This window comes from Octodon degus, unplaced genomic scaffold (assembly GCF_000260255.1).
Source record: "Octodon degus isolate 3935 unplaced genomic scaffold, OctDeg1.0 scaffold00035, whole genome shotgun sequence".
Classification (NCBI taxonomy): domain Eukaryota; kingdom Metazoa; phylum Chordata; class Mammalia; order Rodentia; family Octodontidae; genus Octodon; species Octodon degus.
The window spans coordinates 3,400,888-3,417,704 of NW_004524611.1; the positions used below are offsets into that span (position 1 = coordinate 3,400,888).

Consider the following 16,817-nt stretch of genomic DNA (forward strand, 5'->3'; position numbering starts at 1 on the left):
GGGGGCGGGGGCGGGGGCCACCACGCACTCAACAGTGCTCGTGCTGCTCCTGCACAAACCTTTGTGGCTCAAGTCCTCATTGAGGAAGAACAGACTGGGACCTCGAGAACGCCACCGCTTCTCCACCAAGCCACACAAGCTCTTCCAGTATGCCGCAGTCAGGGGGAAATACCATGGCTTCCGCAGACCGAAAGCTCCTAAACAAGAAGATACAATTAAAACCTGTGCAACTATGTTTTTCTGCTGAGATGAGCCTTCTATAATATTTTCTATTAATTCAAAACTTTCTCTCCTTGTTTAGTATAGATTTGTGATACATAAGAATTCCACTCTCCATGGAGAATTCAGCCTCTTTAATGTTAACATTCTCAACATGCATCCCATATGCAAACCAGCAAAGTCCTAGGAATAGCATATCAGCCCTGAGAGGGAGCCCCAAATCTCTCTCTCTCTCTCTCTCTCTCTCTCTCTCTCTCTCTCTCTGATCTGAGTCTGGCCATCTCCTGGCACCCCACGTTCATTCCCCCAAGATGCTGGGAGTGGAAGTCTATAACCTTTCTTGAATAACTGCTGAATATTCTCAAGCGAAGCCTCGGCGCCACCCACAGTGCCACCCTGTCTTGCCATGTGGCTCTTTCTTGCCTATCTTTGATGTTTGCATAGATCGCTGGAGAAGAGGCAGAGCATGAAGCAAGTGCATCAAAGGATCAATCAATTAAAACTTCTGCAATGAAGAATAATTCATAACACTAACATTTCCATACAAAGCCCATCAACATTCTTCACACGTATTCTCTAAATTCATTTCAGTCCATTTTAAGTCATTTTGCCCTTATTCTATGTCAAAATGAAAGGGGATTTAATTATTAAGGCTTCCCGATTTTCTTTAATGTGTCCATTCTAGGTTAAGATTGATGAGTGTGACTTACCTAAAGGCCTGAATTCTACAAGTGATGGGAACAGGAAAGACCTACATGAATATTATTTTATGACTCTGGCCATCAAGCAGAGGAGATGTGTATATATAATCACTTACACTTTCTAATCAGAATATTCAGAAATAATCACATACTTAAAGGAAAACACAGACGCATTACTTCTAGAAACACAGGGGAGGGTGCAGAGCTGTCTGCGGGTCTAGGGTTGAACACTAGCTATCGGCTGGCTTGCGTTCCCCAAAGCTTACCTGGTGAAGTCCTGACCCTGAGCATTTTTTCCTAATGGGACTGAATTTGGAAAGACAGTCTTGACAGATGTGGTTAGACATAATGAACTGAAAGGGCGGGTCCAAACACAAACATGACAGATTAGGCCGGCCGTGTGAGGACACGAGAGCAAGACAGTCACAAGCCACAGAGGGAAGCCCACTCTGTGGACACCTCGGATCCTCAGTCCAGGATGGTGAGACAACGACACCTGTGTTTCACCCCCCAGTAACGTGACATTTACGTGTGAGCAGGCCAAGCAAGCAACTGCAGGCAGGTGTCCATGAAGACCCGAGCTAGCCATGCCCCATTCCTTTGACCCAGGTATCAGGGTCCTCAGGGTGATAGTCCACAGGCATGCTGTCTTGGGCACTGTCCAGGGTCCTGACTGTACTGATTCACACAGCTCTGCAACCTTTGATTTGCCTGTCCTGTGGTTATTTCTACCTTCCTAACAGCGAGGCCTGGCCAAGGACCCAGTGCTCAAGGCTCTGGAAGCCTCACTCTGGCTGACCTCTTTCTCGCTACCCACGGAAGCACAAAGGTGTCACAGCCAGGGCACAGCACAGCCCTCGCCTCACACAGCGAGGAGCTTTGTCTAGCTCCAGCGCCTCATTTCCCTTAGCTGCCAGTTACAGCGGGAGCCCCACCCACATGCATACCTGAAGATACCACTGAGCACACCCAGAGATCATTCTAGAAATGCTCACCACCGTGTTGCTCTCCTGCTAGCCGCAGAAAGAGTCTTTCTGCTAAAAGGCCTGGCAGGTGGCACACTCGACTGGGGACAGCAGTGTGAGAGGCATTACCTCCACAGAAGAAAGTCAGTGACAGGATTTGGACACCTGTTACTGATTTGCCTTGCAGATTTGGAAATAGGATTTAAATCCTAGGAAGCCTAGATGACAAAATGACGGGGGCAGTGACACCTATATGGCTGCAAATTATTTAACCTTTCAAAGTAGGAAGAAGATATGAGAAATTATGACTTTCATTTCTTGAGATATTGAGCAGCTATTTTCAAAGATGTGGGTAAATGCATATGATGACATTATTTTTTAAAATAGAGGAAATTTTATAGACGCAGTATGAGCCCAATTATGTGCTGAAAGGTACCTCAAAACAAAAGAAAAAAATGGGAAAGATATTTTTAGTTCTGGTTACTAAGGGTGGAGATAATTGGATTTCCTTCCTGTTTCTTTATAAATGTCAGTACTTTGCAGACATTTTATAATAAACCTAGATCCATCCAATGCATTACAGCTGTGGTTTTCAGAATCAGCAGGAAGCAAAAACGGTTCCTATTATGGATGTGAAAGTAGGTGTCCTTGCCTGATCTGAAGGGAGCTGTTCAGGGTCCTCATGCACTGGATGCCCCACAAGGAAATCCGAAGACCAAAGCTCAGCTCTGCTCCAATTCAACTTAAGAAAAAGTTAGCCAAAGACTGATAAAATTTTGGAAATGTCAGTATTTGGGTCATCACTCCAGGAGCGGATCCTCCTCCATGTGTGCTCACACAGGCTCACATGTGCCACACACAGAGAAGTACACACGTGTCCACGTGCACAGCAGCTCGGCTCCAGCCACTCCAGGAGCACATGGAGGGCACCCTGTCATGGAACTCGGGGGCTGCCGCTATCCACCGCCACCTCGATCACGCCCCTCCAGCCCTGATTTGGAGGGGAAGCATTGCTGGGCATGCACAGCCGCCAGCGGCAGCCCAGGGTGCAGCGGCTGGGAGGGGCGGGCCTGTCACACAGCGGCCACCCTTCCCACCAGCACCCAGGACACGCGGGGCAGGCGAGGACTCAGCACCAGCACAGAGAACCGGAAGACGTGGCCAGAGTCAGGAACGCCCTCCACCTGATGCTGTAACCCAGATTGCATTTCCTGTTCCAAAGAGATCAGACCGGGGCCTCTTCCTCTTGCAGCCTCTACTCCAGTGGATGCCACCAGCCAAAACCACCAAGAGGAGCAGCCAGTAGCAGGCGCTGCAGTCACAGTTTCCACCCAGAGCAGAAGCAGGCCCTTGGAGCAGAGGGAGAAGTTCTGGAAAGAAAAGGCGAGAGGGATGGGGGAGGATTGCGACACTGACCGAAAAGAAACACAGGATTGCACAGGTCCTGCTTTACCTTGGTCTTAACCATCCAGTAGAAAAGTATGAAGACGAAAATAGGAAGTAAAGCCATGCTGTTAAGTTGAGCTGTGGGGGACTTGGGTCAATAATTTCTGACATTGCCAGTTAAACAGAAGACCCAATGCTATTATGGGCTACTGGACTCTTCTAGAATATTTTGCTGAGTTTACACACCTATAATTTTCAATAACGGAACTTAGAACAAATGGGGCATACCAATGAATGTCCATTTTGTATCTGTGTATTCAAAGAGGTTGGGATAGATATATAGTTGCATTGTCTTAATGAATAGAATGATTTGTTCTGATGGTGTTTGTAAATAGGATCTCAATTCCGCATCTTGTACAGCAATTAACCACTAAGAAGAATATATGCAGTGTATTATTTGTTGAAACTGTACTTCCAATTTGATTTGAAATTGTTTCATTGCTATTTGTTTATCAATAAAGTTTTGAAAAAAAAAAAGGAAAGAAACACAGGAAGCCAGCGTAAGCAGGAATATCAGGCACACAACACACAATACCTTCTTCAACCTGTATCCCCCAAATTACTTGCAGTTATTCTGAAATTTGAATCTTATCAACAGTCCTTATTGAATCTGGCTATGGGGACCAGGCATCAGCTCAGGGGCACTGCACCCCCCTAGCAAGTGCAGGTCCTGAGTTCAATTCCAGTACCAAAAAAGAAAAAAAGTAGTCTGGCTATGGGACCATAGCAGTGCCAGACCACCATGGGGACTGCCCTCCCCTGTGAGTGTGACCGCAACAGAGAATTGTGTGTCGCTGTGGCTTGGGGGCGGGAGGCTCACCCGGGACAGGGGCCTTTGTCCGTGGTATCCTGGGGTTCAGGACAACACCCAGACAGAAGGATCAGTCTGGTCTATTTCCAAGAACCCGTACTTTGGCGGTAGTTGTCAGAGGCAGGGGGCCAGGAGGCAGTTACCTAGCGGGACGAGGAGAACTCCAAGAGCACAAGACGGCCCAGGATGGGCATAGGGAGGCCTGAACCAGGCCATGGCTTCAGTGACAGGACGAAAGGCAAAGTAAGAGGCTTTTCAGAGTTAGGAAAGAAGAAGATAGAGATAAATTGAAAACTAAAGACTTGTTTGCTAAGTAAGCTGCCTCGGGCTAATCTGTCCATATTTTCTAAATAGCATTAATTAACCTATTAATCTAACTGAATCAAGCTCTTGCCAAATCCGGGGCGGGGGCTCGTCCACTCTCCTCCACTGCCTGCTTTTGCTCAGAAAGCCAAACTTGTTCTCCATGCACTCTCGAAGCCCACACACTGCTCACACTGCCAAATACAATCAGCCACATTAATATGTGCAAAGGCCCTCAGTTTCCTCTGAGTTTTTCTCCTCCAGGGAAACTGCCTGCTGGCTTATGGAGGCCGGGAAAGTAATTAGCGCCCCCTCCAAAAAAAATACTGACAGTGATAAAAGAAGAAGTCAATGAAATTAGACACATTGAGCAGAATCCAATTTAATTGGAAACACATAAAGAAGACTTTACAAAACAAAAGCTCTTGGAGAGGACCAGATGCTTGTGCGCCAGCGCCAAGCGGCCAGGGAACTCCTCTGGGCCACTTCCATGCGGGGCTGGCAACACCCAGGCCACCCGGAGGAGCTCCAGGCAGATCAGGGACAGAGGGGATGGTGGGGAATGGGCTCGGGGCCTGTATTGTGGGCTCTGAGGGAGTGGAAGTGAGCCCAGAACTGGCCACCAGAAGGACTGCCTCGAGGCATTTTGTGCCTGGCTTTGGGGCGATGTGTGCAGGGTGTTTTAGCCCTCCAGGAAGCTTTTGGATCTGTGCTCTGGATGGACAGCTTCGTCACCTGCATGGCTGATGTTCCCCTGATGCACACATGAGGAGCAACTCAGTGCCATCCTGGAAGGGACCTGTGTCCCACCATCTCCCAGCGCCCTGGAGCCACAGGGCCTTCCTCCATGGCTCTGGACCCAGTGCACGCTCCTCCTCCGGGATCTTCTCCTACATGTGGAGCTGTAGAGTCTACACCCTTCTGTGCCATCTCTTCACCTAGAGTTCCATCTTCCAGATCCACCAGTGTCGCAGCAAGTGTCACAATCCCCTTGCTGGTCACTAAGGCTGAATGATGTGCCACGCACGAACAGACTGCACCTGGGTGTGCATTCACTCACCAGGGAGCACTGGGCTGCTTCTGCCTTCCAGCTGCTGAGTGCGGACATCCCTCCAGGGCTTCTTTTTTCAATTCTTTGTCAGGAGTTGGTCTCTTGAATGCTTCCTGCTTTTGCAAGACAATGCTTCTGGGAGAAACACTTCTCTACTCTGTTCCCCAAGCCAGCATCCTGCTTCCTCCAGTGCCACACAGACCTCAGGCTCAAAACCTCTAGAAGTTCTGCACCTAACACCCCACCACTCAGCCATCTTTCCCCTGAGCTGAACATCTTCCTGCATCCAGATGATCCACTGCTGGTGTGCAGAGCTGCCAGATGCAAAAGGAATCAGAAAATCAATGAAAGCTTTATCTCTAAGGACAGCCAAGAGGACAACCACAGGGGCTCCGCCAAACTGAGCTTCAAGCACATCATTGGAAACAGAAAACAAAGACAGAGAGAATCCCATGTATCCATCCTAAAAGTAGACGTGGACCAAGGATGGGAGGGAAAGAGAAAGAGAGCACCTGGAGCCTCACGTGGCTCTCCTTCACCTCATGGGAGAACCGAGGAGATGCCACGGGCATCAGGCAGGCAGCTGCAGACCCAAGCTTGACGCCAGTCACGTGTGCACACTGGGCCTCAGGCAGTCCCTCCCAACATGCCACTGCACCCACAGGCCCATCATTGACTTTTTAAGGAAACTTCCTATTCTGTATTACATCAAACTACAAATTCCATGCAAAGAAGAAGGGAAAACAAACAACGAAGCAACCCACAAAATGGGAAAAAGCATTTGCAAATCATGTATCTCGTAAAGGAATAATTTCCAATATATACAACAAACTCCTACAACTCAGTAGTTGGAAAACAAACGACCCAGTGTTTCAAAGGACAGCAGGCCCAAGAGGATGTTTCTCGCAAGAAGACACAGAGGAGCAAGAGCGTTATGGAAACGGCTGAGCGGCGCTCATCAGGAGGTGGAGGCGAACTAAATCCACAGTGAGACAGCGCCTCACGCTAGCCCTGATAGCTATTACCGAAAAAAGAGAGTGAAAACTACTAGCAAGGATGCAGATAAAAGGAGAACTTTGTATACTGTCAGTAGAAGTGTCAAATGGGGCTGCTATCATAAAAAGAAGAACAGAGGTTCCTCCAAAGACGAACAGGAGGACTGTCACCTGGCCAGCGGCTCCACGGCCGAATGGAGCAGGAGGAGCATGTCGAAGAGACAGCTGTACTTTGGTGGTCGCTGCAAAATTACTCTCAACAGGGGCCGGGGAGATGGCTCAGTGGAATAAGCGCTTCCCTGGCAATCACAAGGACCTGAGTTCAATCCCCGGTTCCACAAAAAAAAAAAAAAATTACTCTCAACAGCTGCGACAGACAGCTTGGGCAGGTTGCTACTGAGTCAACAAGCTGAGTACAGCGCACTTCTGGGGGTGCGGCAGCGGTCGTGGAGGTGCAGCCTTGGGGTCCTCTGGCTCTTCCCCTGCTGTGCTTCCTGCCACCATGGCATGGGTGGCTTTTCTCCAGCGCCCCTTTCCATCGTGATGGTCCTGCCGTGGAGCCAGCTGACCATGGCCTGAGTCCTCTGAAACCACTCCTTTGAAAGCTGGGTGTTGTGTCCCGTCAACAAGACAGCTGGCCACCACAAGAGCCAAGGTACAAAATCAGCTAGGTGTCCCCTGGTGGTGCAGCAGCGGGGACATTGTTTCACATATGCATAAACGTAGGGGTGTGTGTGTGTGTACAGATAGATAGATAGATAGATAGATAGATAGATAGATAGATAGATAGACTAACAGGCAGGCAGGCTGGCAGACAGAGTAACTGCAAAATTATTTTCAATAGCTGTCAACTTATGTTTACATAAATATGAAATGATTTTATATAAAACGCTCAATGTACATGTTATATAAAATTCCACTGTACACATTTTGGGTCTACAGAAGGGAGCAGATGGTGCTCAAAGTTTTTTTCTTTTTTTTCTCATCCTTTTTAATTTCTTATAACTTTTTAAGCCAAATGTGAATGCTTATATCTGATGATCTGAACAACTAATTTCAAGACAACATTGTACAATACCACAACCACCGATGAGTTCCTACTGTTCTGATTGAAGTTCCGCATCATTCTCACTGTTTTAACATTTGCGTTCTCTCTGGATACTGTATATACATATACACTTCTGTCCTGTACACATTCTTACATATAAATATATAGATAAAAAGCACATAAAATCCTGCTTCTGATGCTCGCGCTCTGCTGCCTGGACGTCAGTGGTTAATCATGACTCCACCGGAAGTGCCAAGATTTACAGAGGCTCACTCAAGGGAAGGAGAGATCTAGGGGCTGCGGAGGCGTGCGGGCGGTTGACTGCGGTCATCGGGTGAGTGTGTGTGTGTGTGTGTGTGTGTGTGTGTGTGTGTGTGTGTGACAGAGAGAGAGAAAGAATCATGCTCAGCGGTCTAGTCAGACACGGAAGGACACATAATACTTGGTAGCACTCACAGGGGAAGTCGCAAATAGACTCACTAGAGTGAGATGACAATTGCCAGTGGCCAAGGGAGGGGAAGTCAGGGGACAGTGGCCAAAGAGATCCAAGGGTCAATTATGCAACCGAAAGCAGTCTGAGGTGTCTGCTGTATAGCCTTGTGCTTACAGGCACCAACACTGTATTATACTTGACTGTTTGCTGTGTGGGAAGGGTTTATTTTGCATGAACAAGAAAGGAAGGAAGAGAGGGAGGGAAGGGGAGAGGAAGAAAGAAGGTAAGGAGGGGGAGAGAGGGAGGAAGAAGGGAGGGAGGGAGGGAAGGAGGGAGGGAAGGAGGAAGGGAGGAGGGAGCAGAAAACCCCTGCAGTCTGCTTAGCACATGTCACACTTCACTTCCAGTTCTGTTCCTTAGTCCCTTCCAAGGACTGAAGTCAAATCCCTCATATATCTTCTTACAGAGAAGTGGGAACAAAGCGCTGTGCGCCAGCGGGAAGGTCCCTTCCTCAGCCCACCCTGTGCTGGCTTCCCCCCACCCCACTCTGCCCCTCCAGCTCTGGGCTCCTACACTCTGTCCCACCCGTGCTTTGGGCCTCTTGTCTTTTACTCAGTCATTCAGCATTTTGCAAAAAGAAGTAAGACACATTGTCAGTCCGTGTAGCTCATTTCAGTTACAAGAGACGTGCCTGCTCAATGCAGACAAACTGAAAACAGAATGGCACACGGACTTCCACACCCTCTACACTCCGGCACAGCCCACACCGCATGCTTTTACAAACATTTAGCTGCACGCCCCCCATGTTGTATGCCTTATTTCAGGGAGCCTTGAGCCCACAGAGCCATTTGATTTCCTTTATTCCACACCAATATCTGTTCCTATAAAATAGAATCCAGGGCCGGGCACGGTGGCACACCCTGTAATCCCAGCCCTGGGGAGGCTGAGGCCGGAGGACCACCACAGGTCAGAGGCTGGCCTGGGCTCCACAGTGAGGCCAAGCCCAACCTGAATTACACAGCAAGAGCCTGTCTCAAAAAAGAAAGGAATAGAATTCAGTAGTTAAATACTATTTTCCAATATTTCATGCTGCTTGTAACAGAAGCTGCCTAATCACCATTCTTAGAAATCTAATCCACTATTCTTAGAAATGAACACTTCCCAGATTTTTGCTTTTACAAAGAGTCCACATTAAACATAAATGCTCTTGTCTTTTGCACTTCCATTTCTGAATCAGAGACACTAAAATTTTTAAGGTACACAACTATTCTTTCTCCCTCCTATGTATTTCTACACTGATTATAACCACTTTAGCATAATTTCAGTCCAGAGAAGGAAAAAGTTTTCTTTTATGTGCATTTATTTTTATGTACTTGTAAGGCATTCAGATTTCTAGTAAACCCACCACACATAGCTTTGCTTTTGTAACAAATGACTTATTGAAGTCCTTTACTGATATTCCTATTGAAATATGTTCTTTTAAATTTGATTTAAGGGCTGGTGAGATGGCTCAGTGGTCTAAAGCACCTACTTAGAGCAAACTAAGCCAAGCAAAGCACAGGGACCGCAGTTCAATCCCCCAGCACCACATGCCAGCCAGCCCCGCCCCCTGGTGGGCTGAGCTGGCCACACACACTAAATAAATAAATAAATAAATAATTTTAAAAAAATAAAATAAAATAAAATAAATAAATTTGATTTAAATTTCACCTTTTCTTTCATGTAGTTAATAACATTATCTAAGATTGTGAATTGTCCTGTAACATCCTTTATTTCAATATCCTGAAATAGTGGTTTAAATTAATATTTTATCACTTATGCCCTTGGCATTATGTTTAGAAAGGCCTTGTCTATTTCTAAATTATATTGGCCCTACATCTCTATTACTTTCAGTGTGATTTCTTTTGTCTTCAGTGACAGTGGGGGAATGGAACTTAGGGCGATACACACACCAGACGAACACTCTACCACTGAGCTACACTCCCAGCCCTCTTCATTATTTCAATGCTATTTATTTCCACTGAATTTATGGATAAGAGTTTAACTTTTTTCTCCCTAATAGATTGAAAAATAATGTATCCTGCCCATTGACTAAAACTGCCAATATTAACATAGTAAACCGTATGCATTTGGATTGGGTGTTGAGCTTTCTAATCTGTCCCCGCATCTATTATTTTATCTAAGAAGCCCACCACGCCAGTCTATAGTAAGTGTCTGCGTAACTCACCCGTCACCCCATTCACCATTATCATCTTCAGCATTTTCATTAGCACTAACTTATATTTCTAGCCGTGCTTTACAAACATTTCATCAACCACAAGTAAATTCCTCTCTTCGGCACTTTCATTTAAATGATTTATCAACGTTCCACTATATGACATGAACGTGACATTCGGACTCGCCATTAGATAATTTAGAACTACAGAAATGTGAACTTCAATCAGGAGAAAATGGACATCTTTAAAATGAGGAATCTCCCTTTTCAGAAACACAACAGCAGTTCACGTGACCCACTCCCAAGTAGATCGCCCACAGCTCTGTTCTCACTGGACACACATCCTCTTCTGCCTTTGGCTCACACCGGGTGACTTCTAGTTACGAGACAGCTTTCCTTGCCGGCCAGGCTGCACCTTTGTCAGTGGGGAGTGATGTTCTAGCTTTGTGTGGCTCTGGAGTGGCTCACCCTGTTCCCTCAGCTGCTTCTCTTGTGTAGAAGAATGGTTTTGTCTCCACTTCATGCTCTCCCTGCTTGTCTTATTTGTCCTCCTTCTTTCCCTGTAGCTGGAGCTTTCCGCTCAGTGGTCAGCTAGACCCCTGGGCACCTCCCTGACGTGCTGGGCGCACAGAGGATGCCAGGAGCAGCATCCATGGGGCCCCGCACATCAGTGACCCTGAGAATCATTCTTCCCCAAGCTGCACCCCAGAGTCAGTGTCTCCCTGAAAGGCAGGCACACAGGACTACACCACCTTAAGAACAGCGCTCCCTGAGGTCGCGGTGACAGAGCCGAGCGCCCTGTCCCCTGGCAGTACCCATCACTGCTTCCGTTTGCTCAAATCCAGCTCAGTCAAGCTGCAAAAGGTGCAGCCTTGGAGAGCCAGGGCAGCTGTCGTTGTTCTGTCTGCGTCTACCTCTGTCTTTCTCTCTTCCCTTCCCCCTCAGTGTCCCTTCTGCTCTTTCCTGAGTCTTGTTCTCCCGGGGCTCCTTCCCCTGGAGATGCCCAGGAGATTGGGTGAAGACAGTTCCACTCTGCCCTGACTCCTCGTTCCTGCTGGGCACAGATTGCTTGCACAGGATTTAGATCTCATGCAGTAGAGTTTCTGCAGGGTTTGGAGGGGAACCACACGGAACACCAAGAGTTTTATATGAAAACATCCCGAAGGCTCCTCACACCTTGGGTCCCATGGCAGAGGGGTGCTCAGATCACCCAAGTTGCTCCACATGTCTCTCCTTTCTCCTGTTCACACTGCCCTACATATCCAGGCATGGGTTTCTGCTTGCCAATTCTGTGTGCAGCCCGATGGTTGCTTGCTCAACACGCACAGACCGTCTTTTCTTCAGCGAATGACTGCGAACTTTTCTGTCTTTTGTTCCCGTTGACCCCTGTTCCCCTCAGGAGCCACAGCCCTCCACAGGGTCCCTTGAGCTCCACCCACCCTACCCCCTCCATTTGGTGATCTCGTTCCTCCTTCTCCTCCTCCTCCTTCCCCTCCTCCTCTCCTTCCCCTCCTCCTTCTCCTCCTCCTCTCCTTCTCCTCTTTCTCCTGCTCCCCCTCCGCCTGTTCATCCTCCTCCCCCTTTGTCTTCTTCCTCTCCCTCCTCCTCCGCCCCCTCCTCCTCCTCTCCTTTCTCCTCCATGCTCCTCCTCCTCATCCCCTTCCTCCTCCTCCTTCTCTTCCCCTTTCTCCTCCATGCTCCTCCTCTTCCCCTTCCTCCTCCTCCTCCTCCTGCTGCTGCTGGCTGGGGCTCTGTCTGTCCCAGGCAGGCCCATTTCCCACACCCAGCTCCAATCCGTCTCATTTTAAGTCAGCATCTCACAGCTGGTCCCCTGCACACCACTCTCACGCAGCTCCACCGCTGCCCTGCATCCGGCACTCTTCCAGCTTCCCAGAGCCTCGGCTCTTGGATGATGACTTCAATCTCTTTTGTCATACAAGTGGTCTCTCTGTTTCTTTAAATACTCTTCATTGGTGCTTAGCAATCCCCAGGACCTCGGGCTTCCGTGCGGTATTTCACGCGAGCTCAGCCTCTGCTCTCACCATCACCTTCCTCCCCCATCCCCTGCCTCTTGTCTGAGGATGTGAGTCCCCTACTTTTGGTCATCCTTTCTTTCTTCTTTAGATTCCACATGTCATACTTAAGGCAAACATATGACACCCGTCTTTCTGAGCCTGGCCTATTTCTCTCAACAGGATAACTCCCAGTTCTACCATTTTCCTGCAAATGACATCATTTTGCTGTTCTTGACAGCTGAAAAATGCTCCCTTGTACATAAACATTACATTTCCTTTACCCACTCATCCTCAACAGGATGGTTCCATCTCTTGGCTTTTATAAGCTGTACCACAAATAACGGGCATGCGGGCAACCGTACAGGGCACTGGCGTGAATTCCTTCGGGTGCCCACCGGGGAGGGCGGTGGCCAGGTCACGCAGCACATACACGCCAGCCTTCCGAGGAGCCTCCACGGTGGCTAAGCACGTTCCCACGTCCACCCACAACGTGGAAGGGGCCATTTTCTCCTGCATCCTCCCACAGAGAAGACATTTTTTCTTAAATTTTTCTCAAAGCACCAAAAGTGTTTCCAAAATAAGTCACAACTCAACTGTGACCCATCGCCCTCTTTCAGTCATATTCCACATTGCTGTGAAATGATCTCAATGAAACCATGCTGTCAGGCTGGTGAGATGGCTCAGTGGTCTAAAGCACCTACTTAGAACAAGCTAAGCTCAGCAAAGCCCAGGGACCGCGGTTCAATCCCCCAGCACCACATGCCAGCCAGCCCCGCCCCCTGGTGGGCTGAGCTGGCCACACACACACTAAATAAATAAATAAATATTTTAAAAAAACATGCTGTCATCTTGGTTACTTTCCATGCCACTAGGACACGCCTACACCCACAGCCACGCCCACGCCCACACCATGAACTGTGTTCTCTGGGGCTCATGGCCTCAGACAATGGCTCACTGGCCCTGAGGCAGGACCGTGTAGCTCAGAGACATGGTAGAAGGGAGCCGTTCACCTCACAGGGACCAAAAAACAGAAAAAGGTGGCACTAGGAGGGGACTTGCACCCCTCCAGGTCACACCCGCAGACCTGCCTCTTCTGATCAATCCTGCCTCCTACTTCCACGGGTGTGGCCACAGTGCCGCCATGACGCATCCCCTTTCAAATCCCCCGAGGGATGCCTGGGGGAGCACTGCCCTTCAAGAGAGCCTGACTAGAAGACATTTCCACAGACAGGATCAGCTGGGCTTCTTCTTCTCGTCTTCCTTTCTTTTTTTTCTTTTACGAATTTAGAACAGGGTGTACAGGGTCACTCATAGTAATCCTCCTGTTTTCTGCTCCCAAGCACTGGGATCACAGGCACGGGCCACCACGCCCAGTCTCAATCTCCGTCACAGAGTGCCCCGGGACGGGGAGGGCACTTCTTCCACTTTCGTCTGTGTATAATGTGAATTTCTCTCCATGGGCCTTAATTATAAAGGCTAGAAAGCACATTGGCAGAGTCACGAGTTAACTTGACTAGGAAATATCATACCATCGTGTAATTCCTGAACATTTATTTTAATGTTTTCAATGAGGTCTCGGCTCCTTTTGGCCCAAATCTGAAATGTATGCGCCTGCTCCTTTCCTGCCTACGAGAAGGGGAAATTCTCTGTCAGCAGCGGTGCCCCAGCCTACGGGCTGCATGTGTCACACGTGTCGAGAAGTCCCCTACTCATGACCCTGTGGGCAGCCCTGGGATTGGAGGGGGTTCCGGATCCCCACTGACCCAGTTCCATATTTTTGCACCCTGCGTCGCTCCTCGCAGAGTCTGCCCCCGCTGACCCCCACCACGCTTCCGTGTTGCGCAGGGTGACAGCACCATGGGCCCCGCCTGTCCTGCCCCTGCCCCCTCATGCCCACCTCCTTCAGACACTTGACCTGGGGGCAGGGAGGCCTTCTGTGTGACTGACAGCAGCCCACAGGTTGGGTACCATTTGGTGGACTTGGGCGCCTTTATCCTGGCCAGCCCTTTACTTCGTGTATTAGACAGCTTTTCATCCTGGGACACAAAACCAGGCATCCACAGCTTCGAGGAGCAGGAGTTTAATGTGGTTTGGGGTTTCAGGGGATCTAGTCCATGGCTGGACGGCTCCAAGCCAGGAGCATCATAGCATGAGGGTGAGAAGGAACAAAGCTGTCTTATGCATGGAGGCTGGTAAGTAGACCAGGGAACAGTGCCACGGAGGAAGGGCACGGGACCAGACACAGACCCAAACCGTGGCTCGTAGCCACCCAGACACACCCAGAACTGCACTCCGCCACTCCCCCAGGCAGATCCAAGCTGACCCAGGTGACCCTCTGCCCTAACTTGCCCCTTGCCTGAGCGTCTCAAAAACTCACAGTTCCTTTTAAAATATGTCCTAAGAATACCTGTCAGATGTCTACTATGACACATAAACAATTACTCTAGATTCATGTATAGAGGGTTAAAGTACCCGCGCGGTTTATTTTGTTATTTCATAAAGTGCAGAATTCTTACCAGGAATCAAGTTGCTCAGGTACCAGCCGCATAAAAAATAAAGGCTGGAATCAAGCAGAATCATCCAGCAAACCCAGCCAAATGTCATGCTCCCTGCTTCCGGAGGCTGGTATATATTATTCCACTGGATCCCTGGCAGGAAGGAAAAGGTCAGGGTGAGCACCGGGCTTCCTCTTTGGCAGCGCAAGGTGAGATACATTTATTAGTCCCAGAAGCTTAAGGAAAGCTAACTAAAGCTAAGACAAAGGAAGTCAACGCCATTGGCTACAACCCTCAGGAGGAAGTGCCAGCACATGCCATTGTCCATCCGTTCATCAGCTTCAGTGCAGTGACTTTGTATCATCTCACATTTAATTTTTTTAAAGTACTTCACTTAGACTTAATTTCATACACCTATTAATAAAAAAAATTCACATCTAGGAAAAACAAGCATGTTTAAATAAAAGCAATCTCCTTACAAGCTCACATTCTCGGGACTGGGGCGATAGCTCAGTGGTCTAAGCGCAAGCCTGGAAAGCACAAGGACCTAGGTTCGAGCCCTGGTACCACATGCTGTGCTGACTGTTCTGGCCCCAAAACTGGGCGTGCTGGCACAAGCCCGTAATCCCAGCGCCGGGGAGGCTGAGACAGGGGCATCACTGTAAGCTCAAACTGTGTAGTGAGACCTAGTACCAGATAAATAAATGTTTAAAAAGAGTTCAATTCCATATTGTAAATTCTTTCTGCTCTTGAAAATTATGTAAATAAGATATAGAAGATCTAAGGCAAGAATCATTATTTTCTTATACTATTTTTACAATTTGTTTCTCTACCAAAATGTAAATTGGGAAAAATATTCTTTTTTCTAAATTTCTCTAAGGTACTAAGGTCAAACTCAGTGAAATATGTGTTCCACTCCTGATGTACTTATTGGAATTTGAAGCAAAATATTCCATTTTCCTTCCATATCTTCTTGTCCAGTTTACAACATAATTTGGGAAATACAGAAGCAACCAGTCAGGACTCCTCATCTGTTAACGATGTCCTGACACATTATACACACGTTCCGTGAACAGTGCCAATTACTGGCTGACACAGCAACAGAACTGAGTATTGTTTATGGCATATATTTGGTCCATGTTTACAAAAGCACATCCTAAAACCACGAAACATTTGAAGAAATACATGTCTGTTCTGTTTAGGAGGTGAGCTGTCAAAATCTCGATATAAGAAAACTCTGCCCATATTTTTTAAAAAATCACTTTAAGCTACATTAACAGGGATATGATAGGAAAAAAAATTGGAAAAAGATAGTTAGGTTTGTTTCTACACAGGCTGGACCTCGGGTCCAGAGGGAAAAGCTTTCAAATGCGTGAGCAGTTGTTACCGCAGGAAGGATCTAGGGAAAGGGTGGGGAGCAGATGGGGACGCCAGGGCCCCTCGGCGACACTGCCACGTGCAGTGCGCATGCACCCATTCTGGGAGGACTGTGAGCGTCACGGCGGGGCACGGAGGAGCCGAGCACGAGCTCAGCTGCAGCCTGGACCACGTTTGCTGCTGCAAGGGCTGCGGGATGACGCTCGACCAGGATCTCCTTCGAGACGTCTCGCTGGGAACTGCACATTAACTTCGTGTTTCCCGAAACCTGAAGGAAGGCCTGGGAGTCACCTCCTGCAGCTGCGCTCTCTCACCTGCCTCTTGTCCTTCCAGGAACGTAATGAAAAACACTCCTTGTCCGAAGGCGGTGGTCGAGAGGAGGCACTGGTGGTGGATTGGGGGAGTGAGGAGAGAAACAGCCCGTTAGTGCTTTTGATCAGGACCGCGGGAAACCCGACATGCTAAATGCAAATAGACTTTTCGATCCCCGGGTGCCGCTGTGCAGGCTCCACCTCGAGGGTTTGCTGAGACGGAGATTGAGACTGGGCGTGGTGGCGGGCGCCTGTAATCCCAGCACCTGGGAGGCTGAAAACAGGAGCATCACTAAGATGTCCAATGTGTGTAGTGAGACCCTGCAGACTACCCTGTATGGGAGACAGACAGACAGACAGACAGACAGACAGACAGACAGACAGACATAGAGATAGACAGAGAGACGGACAGACGGACGGAGAGACAGGGAG

General features: G+C 48.5%; 1 protein-coding gene across 1 annotated transcript in view; it reads right to left on the reverse strand.

The window, feature by feature from the left end:
• Abca13 (ATP binding cassette subfamily A member 13) overlaps window positions 1–16,817 on the reverse strand; it is a 448,352-nt gene that overhangs the window by 261,293 nt on the left and 170,242 nt on the right. The window contains exons 34-36 of the mRNA XM_023714440.1: window positions 16,389–16,458; window positions 14,719–14,850; window positions 60–197 (exon numbers count right to left, since the gene is read on the reverse strand). Coding sequence (XP_023570208.1) covers window positions 60–197; window positions 14,719–14,850; window positions 16,389–16,458 — 340 coding nt within the window. The remainder of the gene's footprint in view (window positions 1–59; window positions 198–14,718; window positions 14,851–16,388; window positions 16,459–16,817) is intronic.